Below are 18,630 nucleotides of genomic sequence, written 5' to 3' on the forward strand. Positions count from 1 at the left end.
TTTTACGCAGGCTACAAACCACTGAGATTTATAGATAACATACCTCCCAAAATGTAGTTGTTGTGCAAGGCCACTGTTAAGAGTTGACCAGCTCATTTAAAGCCACTTCTTTTACAAACCTTATATTTTTAACCTTTGGAATTCTGAACTTGTATCAGAAGCCGTTGTTAGAAAGATTTAATTCATGTTTAAGTGGAACTTCTCTTGCAGGGACTGAGCCTTGTGATGTGACCTGCATGACTAATGCCATCTTATAGGGAATAGTGTAGATTAGGGGTCTCGCCTCCCTCTCTGTTATGTACATATTCCATCTTGGGGAGAAAAAAAAGGCTGTTAACAGTGCAGATTTATAATCTGCATAAAAATATTAATTACAAAATTGATCGAGAGTGGGCAGATTAACATTTCCCTCTTCTAACATCCCACCAAATGGGTTGAATGTCATTTGCCATCATTGGTAGGCATTGAGTTAAAAATATTAATACAATGGAAAAAAACTAGAAAATAAATACCAATATAGTCAGTCAGTATTACATTTTATTCATTTTTTACTTTGGGTTTAGTACCTTTTTAATATTTTTTTTTATTGATTACTTTTCTTTTGGCCAATATGCATCCTCATACCAATTAATTTGTCACTGGTTGATGTAACGTTCATTAATTCATTTGCTGCCATCCCATGCAATTCCAACAGATTGGATGTTCATCTTTCTCAATGGCAGCTATTGAGTCAAAGTTAGATTTATTGTTTCTTCTTTCATCAACACCACTCATTCTTGCCAGGGTCTGCAGAGTGCAAACTCAGGACAAAGGCAGAACATACCCTAAATTGATTGCCAGTCAGTCATTTAAATACATTTAAAAATTCAGATTTTTTTTTCAAGCCAATTCTGATCCTCTGAAAATAATGGCTGATTTTCAATCACGTGACGGTATCCTAGACATCCGCAATAAGTGACTTAGGCTTTTAGGAAGAAATCATATGGATGACCAAAGCAAGTTGCAACTTGCGCCACTGAAGGGGAAGTAATGACCACACTACCTTCTCATAAATTATTCAGTACACTCTTCTTATTTTAGCCTGACTTCGTGCGCTGCGTTTACTTGCGTCGGTTTAAGGTGTTCATTTATTTATCTTTTTTTTCTCTTTTAGTTGACATCTGTATCACGGCTGATAAGTCAGCGCATGCGAGCTGATCAAGAAGCGAGACAAGCATTGAGCGCGGAGCATCAGCAGCGGCAGTGGCAGCAGCAGCATCAGCAACAGCGCTCTGGTCACAAGGAGCAGCAGCAAGACTATCAGACAGAGCGCAGGCGGCAACGGTGGCAGCAGCAGCAGCAGCAAACTCTTCTCCGTTTCTCTCTTCTTTCTGGAGTTGTTTCTTGCCCACAGCGTGGACGTCAGAGGAGGAGGCAATCTGGAGCTTTGATAGCTGCTCTAAAGAATAAAAACAAACCAACAAACGCAGACCTGGCTGCCCACATGCCTATCGAATTTGTTTGCAAAATCAAGTTTGCAGAGGAGGATGAGAAGCAGAAAAACAAGCAGGATGGGGACAAGGAGAGTTTGATCGAGGAGAGCTGTGCACCTCCGGCCAAGGACTTGGCTGGGTTTGCAAACTCCTGCTCCCTGCATGGGATTAATCACATCTTTGTCTCTGGACGACTCGGCATCCGGCAGACTCTGTGGGCGCTCGCTTTTCTCACTTCTCTTGCCCTCTTTGTGTACCAAGCAGCAAAGTGCGCCATCTCCTACCTGGAGCATCCGCACGTCACAGCTTTGAATGAAGAGGCCACGCCGGAGATGGTTTTCCCGGCTGTCACCATCTGCAACATCAACCGCTTTCGCTTCTCCGCACTGACCGACGCTGACATCTATCACCTGGCTAACTTGACGGGACTGCCCCCCAAAAACAGGGATGGGCACAAGCCCACCGATCTGATGTACCCTGCCCCTGACATGCAGGACATCTTCAACCGGACAGGACATCAGCTGGATGAGATGCTCATGAGCTGTAACTTCAGTGGACAGAACTGCACGGCGGAGGACTTCACTGTGGTGAGTAGGAAACTTTTCAAACTTTTTCCTTCTTTGCACACCTGCTGGAACTCCCTTGAGTTTCGGTTCTGACAGTCTCATATTGTGCGTAGAAAATGGGTTGTCGTAGATGAAAAAATATTGGGAATTATGACTCCCCTGCATGCATTTGGGCTCCTAGAACGGTTAGTATTTATCTCCAGGGTGCCAATTTCCCCTATAATATGTTTCTTCATAAGCAATTCCAACAGCATCAGTAACTAAGTTCAACGCAGCAACAGTGTGTTTTAGTTCATTCCTTCGCAAGGATGACAAATATCAGAAACTGCTATCAAAAGATCAAAAAGAAAAAAAAGATTTCCCCGGTAAACCTTTCTGTGATGCCGCTTCCGACTCGTCGCACGCAGACTGCACGGCAAAGAAAAGCCGTCGTCAAAAATAGCCTCGTCTGGCGGTTGCATCTCTCTCTTCTTCCTCCTCAACTGTGTGCTTCAATTGCACTGCTGTTGAGTTTAAATATTTAAAGACAGATATACATGATTTTTGCATTAGCCAGAATGACTGAAAGGGTTGAAACAATTCCCATTTGAATGGATGGCACAGAGTGTTTGTGCATTAAGAGATAAACAGAAAGAGTTTCTTGTTGTTTTTGACACGAGTTACTAAAGGTAGTATCCTCAAAGTAGATCTGGGATGTACTCTTGCTTTGGTGTTGATAAAGCGTGTGTGTTCATGTTAAACATTGATGCGGCAAAGGTATTACATTACCTTTTAATCTATTTTCTGAAGGACTCACAAATAATTGATTATTTTTCATTGTCTTACTCCAATGTATGCGTGTCACAAATTAGCATATACTAATGTCACAGGCAATTGAACCAATCCAATCCAAGGAAGGAAATTCAGTTCACCAGTGAATATATTGCTTTAAAATTTGATATCACCCCATGAGCATTATCCCTCCGATTTGAATTTCAGGGACAAATGTGTCATGTTGTAAATGTCTCTCACATATCAGTCAATGAAGCGTCCATTAGTACTTTTTGGACTCTGGGTGACTTCATCGGCTCCCTAAGCTGCTTGTTCCTCTCTGTCAGCCTTGTGATCGAGTGTATCTGCATTTTCGGAGTCTGTCACTTAGATTTGTTACAGGCTACTTGCTGCCTCCACGCCTGACAAATCACTTACCCCGAGATCGGACTAGGGAACACGGCTGAAGTGTTGAGGCAGCATGGTCAGGGAATTGGACCGGAACATGTTTGCCAGTCTGGGTGTTTTGTAAGAAAAACAACAAAAAATAAACAGCATATTACACTCCGAGCATGGAAAATAGAAGCATGTCATTATAAGGAGTGTTGCATTAATCATTTGAACAAACCTGACACACCTCAATCATTATTGCTACCTTCATTTAAATGTTTTCTCCTACTGATCATTATTAGGGCATCAGATGTCTTGATTATATTTACTATAACTAGACAGTTGGTATGAGGGCACATTTCAGGAACAAACAAAATAATATTTCATAGAATTTTAGGTTGTCGGTCCCTGAAATGTTCATCTGACAGTCATTAAAAATAAGGATGTTGTTATTATGAACTTTCATTAACAATATTCAAAACCTAGAGTCTAAAGTCTTATCATACCTCATTAAAATATGTTTACTTTGACTGGTTTCTTTTTTGGGCTAGGCAAAAGTCTTGTGGCCCACCAGGTTTATAAATATTAATTATATGCCCATGCCTCCCAGTCCAAAAGGAGTGGATTGGACACCTATTGCCATCAATGGCACATAAACATGATGATTCAATGCATCCAAGCTAAAATAGATTTATCATCTGTTACTTTCACTGGCTGTTAAGCAGTCTCGAATATGCCATTGTTAGACTCCATTTAAAACAAATTAATCTGCAAACATAAGTAAAAATGGGCAAATTTGCCATTTTCCCAACCAATTCAATCATTTAGAACAGATTATAACATCATGTTCCTTTTAATTACAGATTACCATGTTGGCTTAATATAATAAGATAAAACAAATTCAACAAGCCGTGAACAAATAAATTACTTTTTCTACCAGCCTTCATTGTAAATGTTTTGTGCAGAACTGTCAGAACGATGAGCTGCAAACCCTTTGGCTTCTTTTTTTTCTATTTTTTTCTTTTCTGGACAGCGCTCTTGATTGGTTTGCTTTGACTCCTAGTTGTGTTTGCTGATGCATTATTAGATTTTGCTCTCAGCAAGGACAGATCCCTTCTGCATATATTCATGGCCCTAACTAAACAGCTAAGAGGTAGCTTGTGACATAATCTATTGAAATCTGTCTTCATATTTGTGCTGTTCTCGCTCTCTTTGTCTGGGAAGTCAACCAGAGGAGCATAGTTTCATTCACTTAGTGTAGTGTTGTTGTTTTTGTTCGTATACTCAATAAGTAGTATGTTTAATAGTGTAGACCCATTTCTTCTAACAGTTTTAGGAACCTTCCTTCAAGTGAGAGTTACTCACAATAATCTAGCCTTGCACATGTGTAGAACTAAAAAAAAAAACAAATGTTCTCCCATCACGTTTTATCGTTGGTCGTTTTTCTAAATTGCGCAAAAGTATACTTTTTAGAAGCAAAGAGAATTAAACTGACTCCAGGGTAGAACACTCAATGATTTTAAGAGGTTTGGGCATTGTTTGGGTTATTTTTTTCCTTCACTTACTAACTACTATGTGCTTTTAAAGCAATCACGAATCATGAAAAACTAACATGAATACTTTATACTCATTACTCACACTTGCTTCCTTTTTATTTGGATATTCACTAATGACTAGTTTCATCTGCTTTGTGTATAATATTACATAGGTAGTGCACATATATTACATATTTTTCTTAAGAATGTCCATGCACAGAATACTGTAAGAATGAAAAGCGTATCCCTGGTGGGTTGAATGCATCCACAATACAACACAACACACACACATATCCACACTAATGTGTTTTGTGGAGAAGGATGATGGTGGCAGCGTGAAAGTGACTGGCTGTCCGGACTGGCTCAGTCCCCAACAGCCTGTCAATTAGGCGTCTACAGTTGCACTGCTGTGTGCGGCTTTGTGTGTCCCTGCAGCTTAATATGTAACATCATGTGAGTCACACGCCAACACCGGGGGCGACAGTAATATACTATCCAAGATATAAAAAAAAATAAAAAAAAAATGTCACATAGGCGCTGTGTTTACAGGTTTCTTTCCATATTTTCGTCATCCGTTTTCTATTACACGCAAATTGGCATAATTTTTGTGACGAAATTCCAAGCGCGTTAGAATGTCTCAATGTTTTACAAAGGATGGAAATAAATGCTGTCAGGGAAATAAATGAAAATGTGCCTATATGGACCATGTGACCGTCCTTAATGCAACCTTGTGTATTTTGGTTTTTGCATAATGCAGCTCATTAAATAGCGATACTCACGAGGTAGCATGGCACTAAGTAGACCAGCGACATTCACCAAGGCCACAAAGGCCTGTTTTGGTTGTTAGAAAAGGAAGAGAAATTGGCCCTCTGCATATTTAAATTCTTAAAGATTTTTCACAAGAGGAATTTTACTAGGTTAACTAATACATGTGTCGATTCAGATTGATGTACTGTATATTTAGATGGCTAGAAAGTAAAAGAACAAATCTCACCAAAGGACAAAAGAGCCCCATTATTGGACTTCTATCACCGTCAATGTCAATAAAAGAGCTAAAAGTACCCGGTTCAAATGAAATGGACTTTTATTTTCGTTAATGGCAGCCACAAACAAAAGCAATCGCCTGCTTCCTTTGTGTAATAAATGAACCAAACCAACCCAAAGCAGGACTGCTGCCTCTGCACTTCCTCCTGCTGCTCCGTCGTATCACGCAAAGATGAATTACCACTCCCGCTGATGTGCATCTCCCCTGTCTTATCAGATGAAGACCACCTGTGATAGAATCACACTGATATGCAAACACTTCATATTTAGGCCGCCTTGCCTTTTCCAATGGCAACCTGAGATGATTTTGAAAGCCTCTCAGCCTTCCCCGACTTACGCATTTAGTCGGTGTGGGGTTTCCCCCGCTGTGGTACTGCTAAACACGACCACACCTCACCACCGAAGCGACCCCCCTCTCTTATAACCCTTGGGAGTCTTTTAGTCACATAGACATTTGTCTCGTTCTGACAAGTCATACGGCAGGCTGTTGGGAGTGTTAATGTGCTTGCTTCAAGACACACACACACACACACACATACAAAGGTATATTGACCGTATATAGTAGAGAGAATGTTTCCCCATACTAACACTCCCAGGTTTCCTCACAGATTGAGAGTTGGCTCACTTGATTGATCATGACTTCTAACGGTGGCCGCTCCCTTTTGGAAGGATCGATACATCCTTCAGTCACATCGCTTCCCAGCCTTTGCTACTCCCAGCCAAGGATGACTAATTATCCCATGCTTGGGTTTTTGGATTGGTTAATGCTACGAGCAACGGTGACAAATGTGCTCTCGACGAAAATGTCTGTTTCTTTCAGTGTATATGTGGAATCGATCCATATGCGCTTTATTTTTGATGCCAGGGAGCTGAGATGTTTAAGCAATATGAAATGATTCACTAAGTAAAGTTGCTCTGGGGATAGGCTGTATGATTTTTAAAATGTATCCTTCCACCGCATAACTGTATATATTACATCGAGCAAGTATTTTTTAAAAATAACAACATATTTTTGGTTGTTTTCTGACTATCACACTAGACTAAAGTCTAAGTCATGCCAGCCAAAATATGTACAGAGTAAACAAATTTTATTATATAAAAAGGCATATTTTGGGGTGATTTAATTAGAGACCAATAACAAACATTCAGCATTATAGTAATAATAAAGTGATATTAGTATCGTAATAATAAAACAGATACTTATTGGTTGCCAATGACGGCGGTAGATGGGTTTTTGTATGTATTATTACATATTATATCAGACAGGTTATTTGGGAGGGGAGAACTTGCAAGTGAAAAATGAATGGATAGTTTCTCTCCATGTTGACCTTTGCCAAAATCTCAAAGATTCAGCAAGTCACTTTGCCTCTTCAACTATAACATGTCAGCATGGCCATTCCCTCCACAAAACCTATTTCAAAAAATGTGAGGGACCATTTGGGAGGCAAGTGAATTTCATAGAAAAGTTAGTGCTTTCAACCCAGCTTGCAGAAAAAAGCAAGATAAGATTTTTATTAGTGTCATCATTCGTTCCGTTATTGCTTTTAGTGTTTTATAAATATTTCACAAAAGTGTATGCTGACAGATTGAAGCGCTTTTGGGGGGTTAGTATTTGGTAAATCTGCAGTACAGTAGCTTTCACAATGAAACAGTTCCATGAGGACTTCTTATAATGAACATGAGGATTACAGCAAGTAAAGCCGTGCAAATGTTGATTTTGGAGAGACATTCCAAATCATTCAATGAACAATGCCAATTCTTTTTGTTGCAGTTACAATGATAAGCAGATGTCACTGTGGAGATTATTGTCAATCTTTGACCAAATAGGCTTTCACTCTTTGCTGGCAGATTAAGTGTGCTTTTTTTGTTTTGGTCGTGTTTCACACTCTTGAAAACTTTGGTGGAAATTCCCATGAAAAAATGAACCACACTTGCTTCTGGCCACAATATAATGAGTCTATGCTTCATATACTTGTATGCTTTAATTATCCTGCAGAACATAGTGTATGCACATGAATGCTTGCAATGTATTTTCATTTAAAAATGGTAAGAAACTGTAATAATAGTCATTAGGTGTCCTTGATGGCGATAGGCGTCCACTCTATTTAGACTGAGAGGAGATGGCAGCGAACTGAGTATTGTCTATTTCCGTCAATTGCAGCCAATCTATTAATGCATTATATAACATATAAGCCTTTACACATTCTGCAGTAATTGTAGATGTGAAAAGATATGATATATATACTATTTCACATTTTTTACTTAATTCTGCAACATTTGACCTGCTTCCACTTATTTATTCTGTGTTGTCCCCGTGTATTTTCTACAAGTCCTATATATTTCTTGTTTTTAAAACAAGATCTTGTAGAAAATAGCATCTCATTTCTTTGCCAATGCGAAGTCTTTTTATACTTTACCAATAAGTGTATTTTTGAAACTCTTGTGCCTTAAGCTGGAGCGACACAAAAGCAAAATGATTACTTTAAGAGGGGGCCTGCATGAACTTTGTGGGAAAAACATGGCATAAACACCAGAGAGAAAAGGATAAAGCCTGAAAATACTAACAACTCACCAACTACTGACAATATGAAAGACAAGCAGGAGAAAAATATTCTGACTCAAACCAAATTATCATAAGAAAATATCTCCGTTAAGCAAAAGTCTTATTTTAAACTGCCTCTCTCCTTAATGAAAAAGCGAAATCGGAACCAGGATCTAACCAAATATTGAGGCGCACTTTACACTGACTATTTCATTGATGTGTCATAGTATATATTTAGAGGATACAAGTCAGTGAGGTGAAACAACCAGTCACTTGCTTTTCCTGCTGATGGTCTGCTGTGTATTTCCACCACAAATGCATGGATCGTGTGTGATTAGGATAAAAAGGTCAGGAAAAAAGCCACTATAAGAAGAGAAAAAGGACAGCCCAAACATCATTATGAATAACTTCTCCAGAGAGAAGGCTTGTGTCCGTCTGCTTAACTGGCCATTCTAACTTGAATTCTGACTTGTGTCTAATCCCTGCAATTCCACTGATTTGCCCCTACATCCTTCTCAATCGCTATGTGCCTTTCTGCCTGCATTAAGTCCAGATAACACCAACATGGTTTGGAATGGCGCGTGGCCCAAATCTTAAGGTGTCCTGACAGGTGTGATATTTTGTCAGATTCTAGTAAATGTGCCCCGGATGACTTTGAAGTATATAGAACCTGAGGCTTCACTCTTGTGTGATTTATGTCAGGACACTTCTTCCTCTCAGAAGACACTACACACATGATTTTAAATGTAGGTCAGGGGCAAAAAAACAACAACACAAAAAACAATAACAACAACTACACAAAGGTCCTTTTAGGCCATGTTCAATATTAGTAAAATATTTTGGCAAGGTAAAAGTACTCCCATATTAATATTGCCAGAAGAATTTAGCAAAAACATTCTGATAATCTCATGCATTGCTAGGGATTTAATGAATAAGTCTAAAGTCTATTAATTGGGCTGATTTTTTTTAAAGTAATCCTGCAATGTTTATCAAAGTAAGCCAATATATGAGGCACTTAATGAGTTTCCATCGCTTCTAATTGTTAACAGTCTACTTCTGCCACTATTGGTGTACTAATTGAAGACGTGTCTCTGATTTGGTTTACCCTGATGTGCTTTTTTCCCTTCCATGATGAGATTATATTTACATATCTGTTTGAGGAATATCAGAAGTTCTAGTTGAATTCTTTGTCTTATGTGTGAATAGGCAATATTTAATCAAATAATGGCTTAGTGTACATCCATTTTTTTTAGCTTGCTATACAATAAGCTCTCACTTTTCAGCTTACTCGTCCTCCACTGAAATTTGTCCACATCTTGTTTGACTTACTTGCTGGGTGTAAATCCTTCACGCGGTGTCGGTAACTTGTCCGTGTTGACAAAACGTGCGGCCTTCACATGCTCTGCAATGTCAACAGATTTAGCGCAGACAGTTTGAGCTTGCCACCACTCGTTTGATCACTGAAGCTTTGCATTCTGAGTTTAGTCAATGTCTCTGCAGCCTAAGCAATACTGTAAATTGTGTGTTTGTCAGAACCTCCTTGGAATTAATTCCCTTCACTTTCTTGACTGTACAAATTCTTCATCAACTTTACATATTTTTACTTAGGAAGTAAGAAATCTTCCACAGAAAACGAACACAAAATGACTAACGAGGCATGGTAGGCTGGTGGGATTACCCTAGCTATTGGTGTGAGTGTGCATGGTTGTCCATCTCCTTATGTCCACCGATTCAGGGTGTCCCCAACCTATGGCCCTTAGTCAGCTGAGATAGGATCCAGCATCCCCTGCAACCCTAATGAGGATAAAGTGGTTCAGGAAAGGGGATGAGATAGGATAATTATAACGATTTAAGAATAATGTCTAACATAAGGTCGACATCCTAAAGTAGCAATTGAGCCTGCCTAAGCAGAGCTCATCATAAGCATACAAAACAACAGCAAAAGTGTCTCCAAAGTTGCCTGCTGAATGATTTTTGCCCAAACGTGAGAATAATTGTTATGTTCCTTGATGTTGTTGTCAAGATTTGTTGTGTTGTCCCAATGCATGCTAATGACAAAGTGGTGAACATTTCACTGTCAATAATTTGAAATACGGCCTCGCTCCCTTAATGCTGGTGCCGTTCAATAACCTATTAAAGCTGAATCACAGATAACCTGCCGAGCATCAGGAAAGCAATCTGAAATTTGTGCTGACATTGATCCAGTAGGGAGGAGACCTATTGCTCCGATCAACACTGAAGCCCCCGGAGGACTCCTTCGGACATTAATACTCCACTGTCCTAGATTTTACAGACACCACGTATTGTTTAATACAGGAGTCTCCAAACCATTCTGCAAAAGGGGTGCAGGATGTCAGACCAACCAAACAACACTTTTTGCCAACCTGGTGTGTTACATAACTGTAGTCAGTTGTTTCTAGTCAGGTTACCTTGCCTATGAGAGCAGAGTATAACGGGAAGGCGTTTGGCAGAAGTCAACCATTCTTTTGGCAAATTTTGGCCCATTCTGCCATTGACAGCCATAGACATCCACTCTTGAATATCAATTGTGGCAGCGAATAAATATTGGTTTGTCTCTGGGAATAAATGGTGACCAGTTCAAGGTTTAGTCAACCTTCAACCAAGGCCATCTAGCATGGGCCCTGGAACATTGTGACCCTGAAAAGGATAAACAGTATAGAAAATGGATGGTATGCAAAATCCCGCTTCAGAGCCCAGCTCCCTTATCAACTTAGCATTGGAGATGAGCAAAGATTCCCACCAGATGACCTTACTTTGTTTTTTTTTTAAAGTGCGTACATCCTTGAATAGTGAACCAAATGACTAACTATGTACAAGGGTACTTTTAATCGAAAATTGGTCGGAATAGTCTCCGGTTTCCTCCAACATCCCAAATAAATGCAACATCGACAAAGACATCCCAGCCTCTCTATTTTCATTAAAGACATCCACGGTTGTCTGAAGTCACATTTTATGCAATAGTGACGTCCGGTTCTTTGCAACATGACAGAATATCAGCTTCAAGTTTGGATGTCATGTCAGAACAAAAAACGGACTGTCCTGATATCTTTCAGTGTACCATTGAACACATGCAAAATGCCACGGCGCTATTCTCAGTGTGTAATTTGTTGGACACACAGATGCTTGCGTGCTTCCGTGGTATAATGCCAACTCATGGGAGGCTGCTATAATTAGCCACTCTCAAAAACTGCAATTGTCAGATCTTACAAGCAAAGTATGCAACTCGTTTTGAGGCTGAGAAAGACAAATGGCACATCCATTATAATATCCCCCCCGCAGGCACTTGGCAATCAAAAAAATGCCAAATCTTTTCCAAATTGTGGTCTCATTTTTTTAATTACAAACTTAGTGATAAGGGCATCGCCTTAGAATAAATAGGACAGGTAATGAGGTATGGCATAGCTGTTTATGTGCGTCCTTGACATTCCCTTTGAGAATAAGGGGTGGTGGCGATGTGGGGGTTTGCCGGCATCTTTCTAAACACGACTTGAAAGTCCATGCGAAGGGATAAATGTCAGTGTGCTTCATTCACAAATCACTGTGGCTTTTTCTTCTTTCAGTGACCTTCACTTTATCTGTTCTAAAGAGAATTAACATGATATTTTTGAATAAATGGCATCTGTGTAAACCTTCTACGATGAAAGTGATCTCAAGAGATAGAGTAAATATGCATGCTATAAGAGCATGCCCTTAGACTGTCAATTAATTACTGCATTTAGGTGATATTAATACCTAATTACCATGACATTGAGGACTTGTGGGACCTTGTGGTGAGTGGATGAATTGCCGAGCTTTAGTCGAAGCTGAATAAACACAAAACCTCATTCCTTGCTTAATAAAATCATCAAACTAATTCTAAGTATTTTTCACAAAGCTACCTTCGTATTATATAAAATTCGGGGTACTTTTTTGGTTTATTTTCTTTCAGTATGCCACACAGCAGACAAAATTTGACTGACTCTTACTAGTCCGATGTAAACATGCTCCAAAAATTACTGTGACACAACACAAGCCCTTTTATTTTCACCCTTAACATTTAAGGCTATGGTATAAAACAGAAATGCTCCAAAATGTACCTAAAGTGACTCAAAACAAACGGAAGTTGATGTTTAGTGCCCTAAAATAACCCAAAAAGTAACCCAGAAATGTCCCCAATTTAATAATCCACAGTAATTGAAGAATAAAACATCTTCGAAAATTGCATTTTCTAATTGTATTAAACTATTGTATAAAACGAAGGGTGATGCTTGTAAATCATAAAGAAGGGAGCTTTAGTGGTGCTTTTGGATGAGTCAAACAGAACGACCACTGAGGTCGACTGCAGACACAATTTCATGACCAGCTGGCTCCAGCGTTAAATTAGAGCTTCCCATCTTGTTTCCACCCGCTGTATGATGCTCACGTCATCCAAATATAGACATCATAGGCTTAATTTCCTTTCTGTCTGCCTCACCTTGCAAGTCAGTCAAGCGCTCTCCCCTATGGCATCGCAATGCCTTGCTTAGGATGAAATCGATACAAGCAATTTTCTGATTCAAACACTTCTTCCTGCATAATAATAAGAAAAGAATTGACAAGATTTGTTGTCTGCTGGTAACCTTTTCGATGAGATGTCAACAAAAATGCTGTGTCATTTCTGCATTACTGAATTATTGAACATCTTTCTCGAAGAATGCAGGTCGGATGTTGGTAAATAAACCAAAACTGATTCTTAGAAGGCTTATGATGTTGCTAAAAGAGGTCACCTTTGAGCAAGCCTTTTTCAAATGCAGGTTATGCAACCAGAGATGTATACAGAGTAGATGCCACTGAATAAATAAAACGTCTCACCCATCCAGACACTAGGCTAACATGATGGGATTAGAATTTTAGTCCTGAGTGATCATTATGTTGTCTGTAGATAAGAAACAATGCCAGAGATTGTTAAGTGTCATCAAAGATGAAGACTCTTGCATTAGTTATGTTAAGTTCCAAAGTCCTTACCTCTAGTTGATTAAGGTTTTACAATGTACTCGTTTGGACTTGGAGATTAGCTGGGAATGTGATCTTTCTGCCAAGATTTTTTTCCTTTCCTCTTTGATTATTTTGTCAGATTTTGATTTTTTGACAGAGAATTGAACCTGATACTCATTTAGAGTCCACAAAAACACACTTTTTTTCCCAACAGCTGTGTCAGTGCAGAATACAGTGGCTTCTCCAAAGTTGTATCCACAAAAAAAGAATGTTGGCATGGTCTTGTGAAAGCGTGACTTGAAAAACTTGGTGACAGTTTCTTTTTTTTCCTGAGATGAATTGGCAAAGGCTTCTCCTGCGCGATGTTTGGCATGTATTTTTCCCTTGATTTGCCTTTGAATGATGAGTGAGCACATTCAGTTTGCTGACAACACAAAAACTGAAGCATTTGTAATTGATGAATCTTTTCAACACAACTAAAAAACACGAAAATACTCCGTTATGTTTTCCTGACTAGAAATTATATCGTATTTCTTAGACATATTTGTGTGCCTGGCATATTGGAAATGACAGATATGAGTGAAATATGAAATGTCAGTTTCCCTACATCGCTACATCAATTTAGCTGTTTTAACGGCACATTTCTGCCATGCGTGGCTGATTAATTCCAAAGTTTTTACAAAAGGTCTATATTTTCGTGTACATCTCACAATCCCTGCTTACTGTGTTAAAATTTTGTATTTTTCTGGAGATGTAAAATACATCTAAATACATCCCACATTGGTATTTTTTTGATTAAAATGTCAGTGGTGTGTTTACTGCCTTTGGCTGATGATCGCTTTCAAACTCCGGGGTTGTAACTGTTTGTCGTCAGAGTGGATCACTATCATAAAGATTCCGGTGTCACTGTGAGCCGTGCAGGAAATCAGGCCGTGAATTTGACTACCTCGTCTCGCCAGCCTGTCATCATGATCTGCGGCCGCAGTCTTATATTAACTTTCTAGCTGGCTGCCAAAAAGGTTGTAAACTAGAACTTATCTGCCAAAAAGAAATACCTCTTATCATGTCTAATAAGAATATTTTGCGAGATGTCTCCCAACCCTATGCAATTTTTTTCGTGATTACAATCTGGTGCTTTAGTCCTCTAGGTTTTTTCATGCATACTTGCAAATTCACTGACTTAGAGACTCATTTGTCATTATCTTTTTATGTTCAGGCCTGCTATATGGAGCGTAACCATAACGAAATAGGGTTAAGATGGCGGTGATGTTAATTTAATTAAAATTAACCATCCATGTTGGAGCGCTTAGTTCTCAACATTTGGCTATTAGCTTTGTTTGGATTCACTGAAATAGCTTACAAATGAATTCTATGGGAGAACACTCGCTACTTCACTGGGAGTGGGCAGTGACTAACAGTTCAATATATGGATAGTATTTGGGGATTAAAGTGTGTTTAAATACTCAATCGTGCTTGCAAAAAGTTGCTGATTTTATTTATAGATTGGCTGTTCTACAGGTGTGATTTATTTTTTTTTTTATTGTGGTTTCACAAAAACAGCCGGTAAAAGGGCACTCTCGGCATCAAGCCTTGGTGAAGACTTGAATGGATTTGGCAGTGATTTGGAGTGAGGTTGAGTTTTGTTAAATAAGAAGTTTTTTGCTGTTTTTGCCTTTAGTTATCTAAGTAAGTTGTTGCATTTAGCGATACCTATTTAGGTTGTTCTTTTTTATTAGTACTGTTTGTTTTTGGATGCTGATAGAATAAAATTCCCACAAAATTGGGACCTATTGTCTGAAAGTTACCGAAATTGTGTTTGTGTAAACCTTCAAATAAAGGTGGGTGGAATAATTGAATGGTGAACTAATTGCACAGGTACATAATCCTTATTAACTGTCATTAACAACAATAGGACTTCCAGGTTCCCAGTTTGCATCATCCAGTCTAGTCTGGGTTATTTTGTTGAAGAAATCTTTTCTTTTCTAGACATTGTTGTTGATGTCATTTGACTGTTGTTCCTTTCTTACCAGCTATCAAAATGTTTGTTGTCGACTGTTTTAATCTTACAGTCATGGGAACATAAAAGAATGGCTGCAAAAACATTCCCATTGCTCCAACCCACCAGAAAGTTTATATTGAGTGTGCTTTATATTGCCGCAGGCTTTTGTTTTGATTTGATATAGCAGAAATGCAATGTCTGGAAGCTAGTTCTAACAAAATATTAAAAGGGAGGTGTTCTTATGTTATTAGCTGTCTGTTTATATCTGCCAATTTGTACCGTAACATTGTAATTTTACAGGAATATGTCTGATTGTAAAAAGCAAATATCTTTGACAGTCCTCCAAATTGTAGAGCATTCTTGGAATTACTTTTATTATTGGCTGCTATTGATAGCTCTCGATTTCTGATCATTCCAAGCCCAAATAGATTATATCATAGTTATCGCCATCAATGTAGCCATTAAAAAACTTTTTTGTATGACATAAAATGCAAAATGAAAACACATTTGTTAAATATTATTACACAAATGTTAGATACCATAACAGGGCGTGCCAATAGTAGTTACTCATTCTAATCACCATTAATTACTGCACTACCTTCTGTGTTCAAGTCCCTTAGTTCACCGCTCAGTCGGTCGGAAAAAATAATTGCTTATATTGGCAGTGTTCGTGTTCTTCCAATTTCCTTCACAAAACTATGAACCACTTTCCAATAAAACACTTGGGGAAAAAGAAAATGCAACTTAAACACTAGCTTACACTGTAATTAAATTAACCTAAAAAAGGAAAAATGGCTCAGCCAAGTGCCATCTATAGAATTGCGTAAATACCTCTACCCCCTTTAAGACGGTGCCTTGACTGTACACATGTTCACCTTGACACATGCTGTACAACAGTAGAAAAGTTAAGTAGTAAGAAAGTGTTTCTTGGAACCACTTCCGAAGACTAAAACTTAAGGTCATTTGATCAGCCACCTCAAACTTACCTCTGCAGTGCTCTACTTGCAGTATGTTATTTTTATTTATTTTTTCTCTTTAAGTCAACCATCTATCTCGCCAGGCGCTTGAGTTGGCTTTGCACTTAGTAGTCTTTCTTCCAGATTACCATAGCTTCAGCAGTCTGTCCACCATCCAGCAGCCATCTGAAGCCTCGCCGGGCGGGCCTGTGGGATACGACTCGGTGCAGATGATCCTAAGATGCTGCCGGTAGCTTTAATCCCCACACTGTGAGAAATGCGCTTCTCCTACGCTCTCTCTTGCAACTTTGATCAAGCCCTAATGTGATTAGGCAGTGACCCTGACATGACTGGCCCGGTTGGGAACATGTTAACCAAAAGAAGGAGAGGCGAGTACAAACAGTAAACTGGGAGAAGAAAGCATTTATTCTAAACATGTTTCTTCCACATGTTCTCTGCCTTGTGGGTAATCAGGATTTCATGTATTCGTTTTCACCCAGGCAAAAAATTGCAATCTATAATGACCTGACTTTTTTTTTTTAAACTAGTAACTCATCGGGGCCTGATTTGAATGTTAACCAGATCTCAACCTCACTTGAGAGACACTTTCATTTTTCTTCCCTTCAGATTTAATGATGGGATTCTAACAGCGTGTGTCCATGTGAAATGCACACGTGGTATACCATTACAGTTAAGGTGTGTAAAGACCAATGCGGTTTGCATTTTTCACAATTTCTGGGGGGTGGGGGGTTGTTGGCTTGGACATTTGTAGTGTCATGTGAGGGTTATTGCATCATGCGAGTATTTCAGCCACTGGAGGTACATATCAGATCCATATAAACACAAGAAAAGCACAAAAAAGAAAATTGCCATTGACAATAATATACATTACTTCATGATTATTCATTCCATATGGATTGGACGTGTATTATCTTCCAATGAATTAACAAGTGATGCAAAAATTGCCCTGAAATTAATATGAAATGACTTGAAATCTACAGGAAGGCATCCAAGAGAGCAACAACTGCAGGAATGACATTTTCTAATTCAAAAAAACAAACAATTATCCAAGAAATGAACACATGTACGTATACAAATACAATATAAGTGTAAGATGTAATCCCTCAGCACGTATTCAGTTATCAACTGGCAACCAATTCAAGTTATTGTCTGCATTTTGCCAACCGAAAATTGAGCCGCAGAATATATCTTTCATCTGTTTGCAATATCAACCTCAAAAAAGACAATGGCAAAGAGTATGGAGAAGGAATCCTGTATGATTGGCAGCGAGATGAAAAAAAGGGTCTGCACCACAAGGGATCGTTTGTCCATTAGTCTTGAATGTGAGTGCTGGTGTGGAATGAAAATGTGCTGATTTACAACTACGCTTTGGCGCGAGAAGAAACAAAGCACATGTTAAATCTTTCACATTGTGATGAATGTTTACAGTGGATTGGAGGGTAGCAACTCTTGAGTAAAATATTATTGACGTGATATTATAATATATGTCATTTTTTAAAATATTTTGCTTATGCGGTTTTAACCTTTTTTAGTGCCATTGGCTCTGGAAGTTCAATTCATTTTGAATGGGAGCTGGCATAAAATGGACAAAAGTCTAGTCTTGGCAGCCAATGAGTTTGAATAAAAAGAAAATGTAATGTACAATACTACATAAGTTGCCAACTTCTCTCCTCTTCGACTTCTAATTCCTTATAACTACAAAATGATGACATATAATATTAAGTAGTAATGGAATCCCCAATTTTTCATGCGGACCATTTACTTGATGGAAATAGCCACAAATTGGAATGCTGCCTGTCAAAATCAACAACTCTCATAAGCAAATGTTACCTATTTTTGGTTTAACATTTTTCGATTTTCACATAATTATATTTATATGAATTGAAAATATAACATCAATATAGCATCATTTCTAGCACGATGTCCCTAAAATATTAATGGAATATCGAAAAATACTCATCATTTGATAAGTGACAGTTGTCGATTAGTCCATTAATTGCGACAAGTCTAGTCAGGCAGACATAATGGCCCCCACGAAAATAATCATAATTGCGAAGTGGTCTTAAGTAATATCTGCACAGGGAGCTTTTCATTTCCACTTAAATATCCACAGTCGCCACAGCTGGGAAGCCAATCACTGCTGTTAGGGACAAAAAACTGTCGTTTGGCTCATTCTGATCTGCGAGTAGTGGAAACCGTGTAAATGAAAGGTGGACTTTGTGACACCCGAGGTTTTGCTCTCTCTCTCTCTCTCTCTCTCTTAGTCCCCCTCCATCCAATCTCGAATGCGAGTACTGCTGAGTGCTTATGCGGACATTCGGCACAATGAAGGCTCACATTTGCTACTTGTCATCAAGGTGTCACTCAGTCAGCCATTAGTG

The 18,630-nt window shown here is 38.7% G+C and overlaps 1 protein-coding gene across 2 annotated transcripts in view; it reads left to right on the forward strand.

Moving 5' to 3' along the window:
• The window catches only part of asic4a (acid-sensing (proton-gated) ion channel family member 4a), a 101,633-nt gene that overhangs the window by 43,906 nt on the left and 39,097 nt on the right, over window positions 1-18,630 (forward strand). For both annotated transcript variants that reach the window (XM_077728631.1, XM_077728630.1), the window contains one exon: window positions 1,154-2,059. In XM_077728631.1, the coding sequence (XP_077584757.1) occupies window positions 1,187-2,059 (873 nt within the window). In that variant the 5' untranslated portion in view covers window positions 1,154-1,186. The remainder of the gene's footprint in view (window positions 1-1,153; window positions 2,060-18,630) is intronic.

This window comes from Stigmatopora nigra, chromosome 11 (assembly GCF_051989575.1).
Source record: "Stigmatopora nigra isolate UIUO_SnigA chromosome 11, RoL_Snig_1.1, whole genome shotgun sequence".
Taxonomy (NCBI): domain Eukaryota; kingdom Metazoa; phylum Chordata; class Actinopteri; order Syngnathiformes; family Syngnathidae; genus Stigmatopora; species Stigmatopora nigra.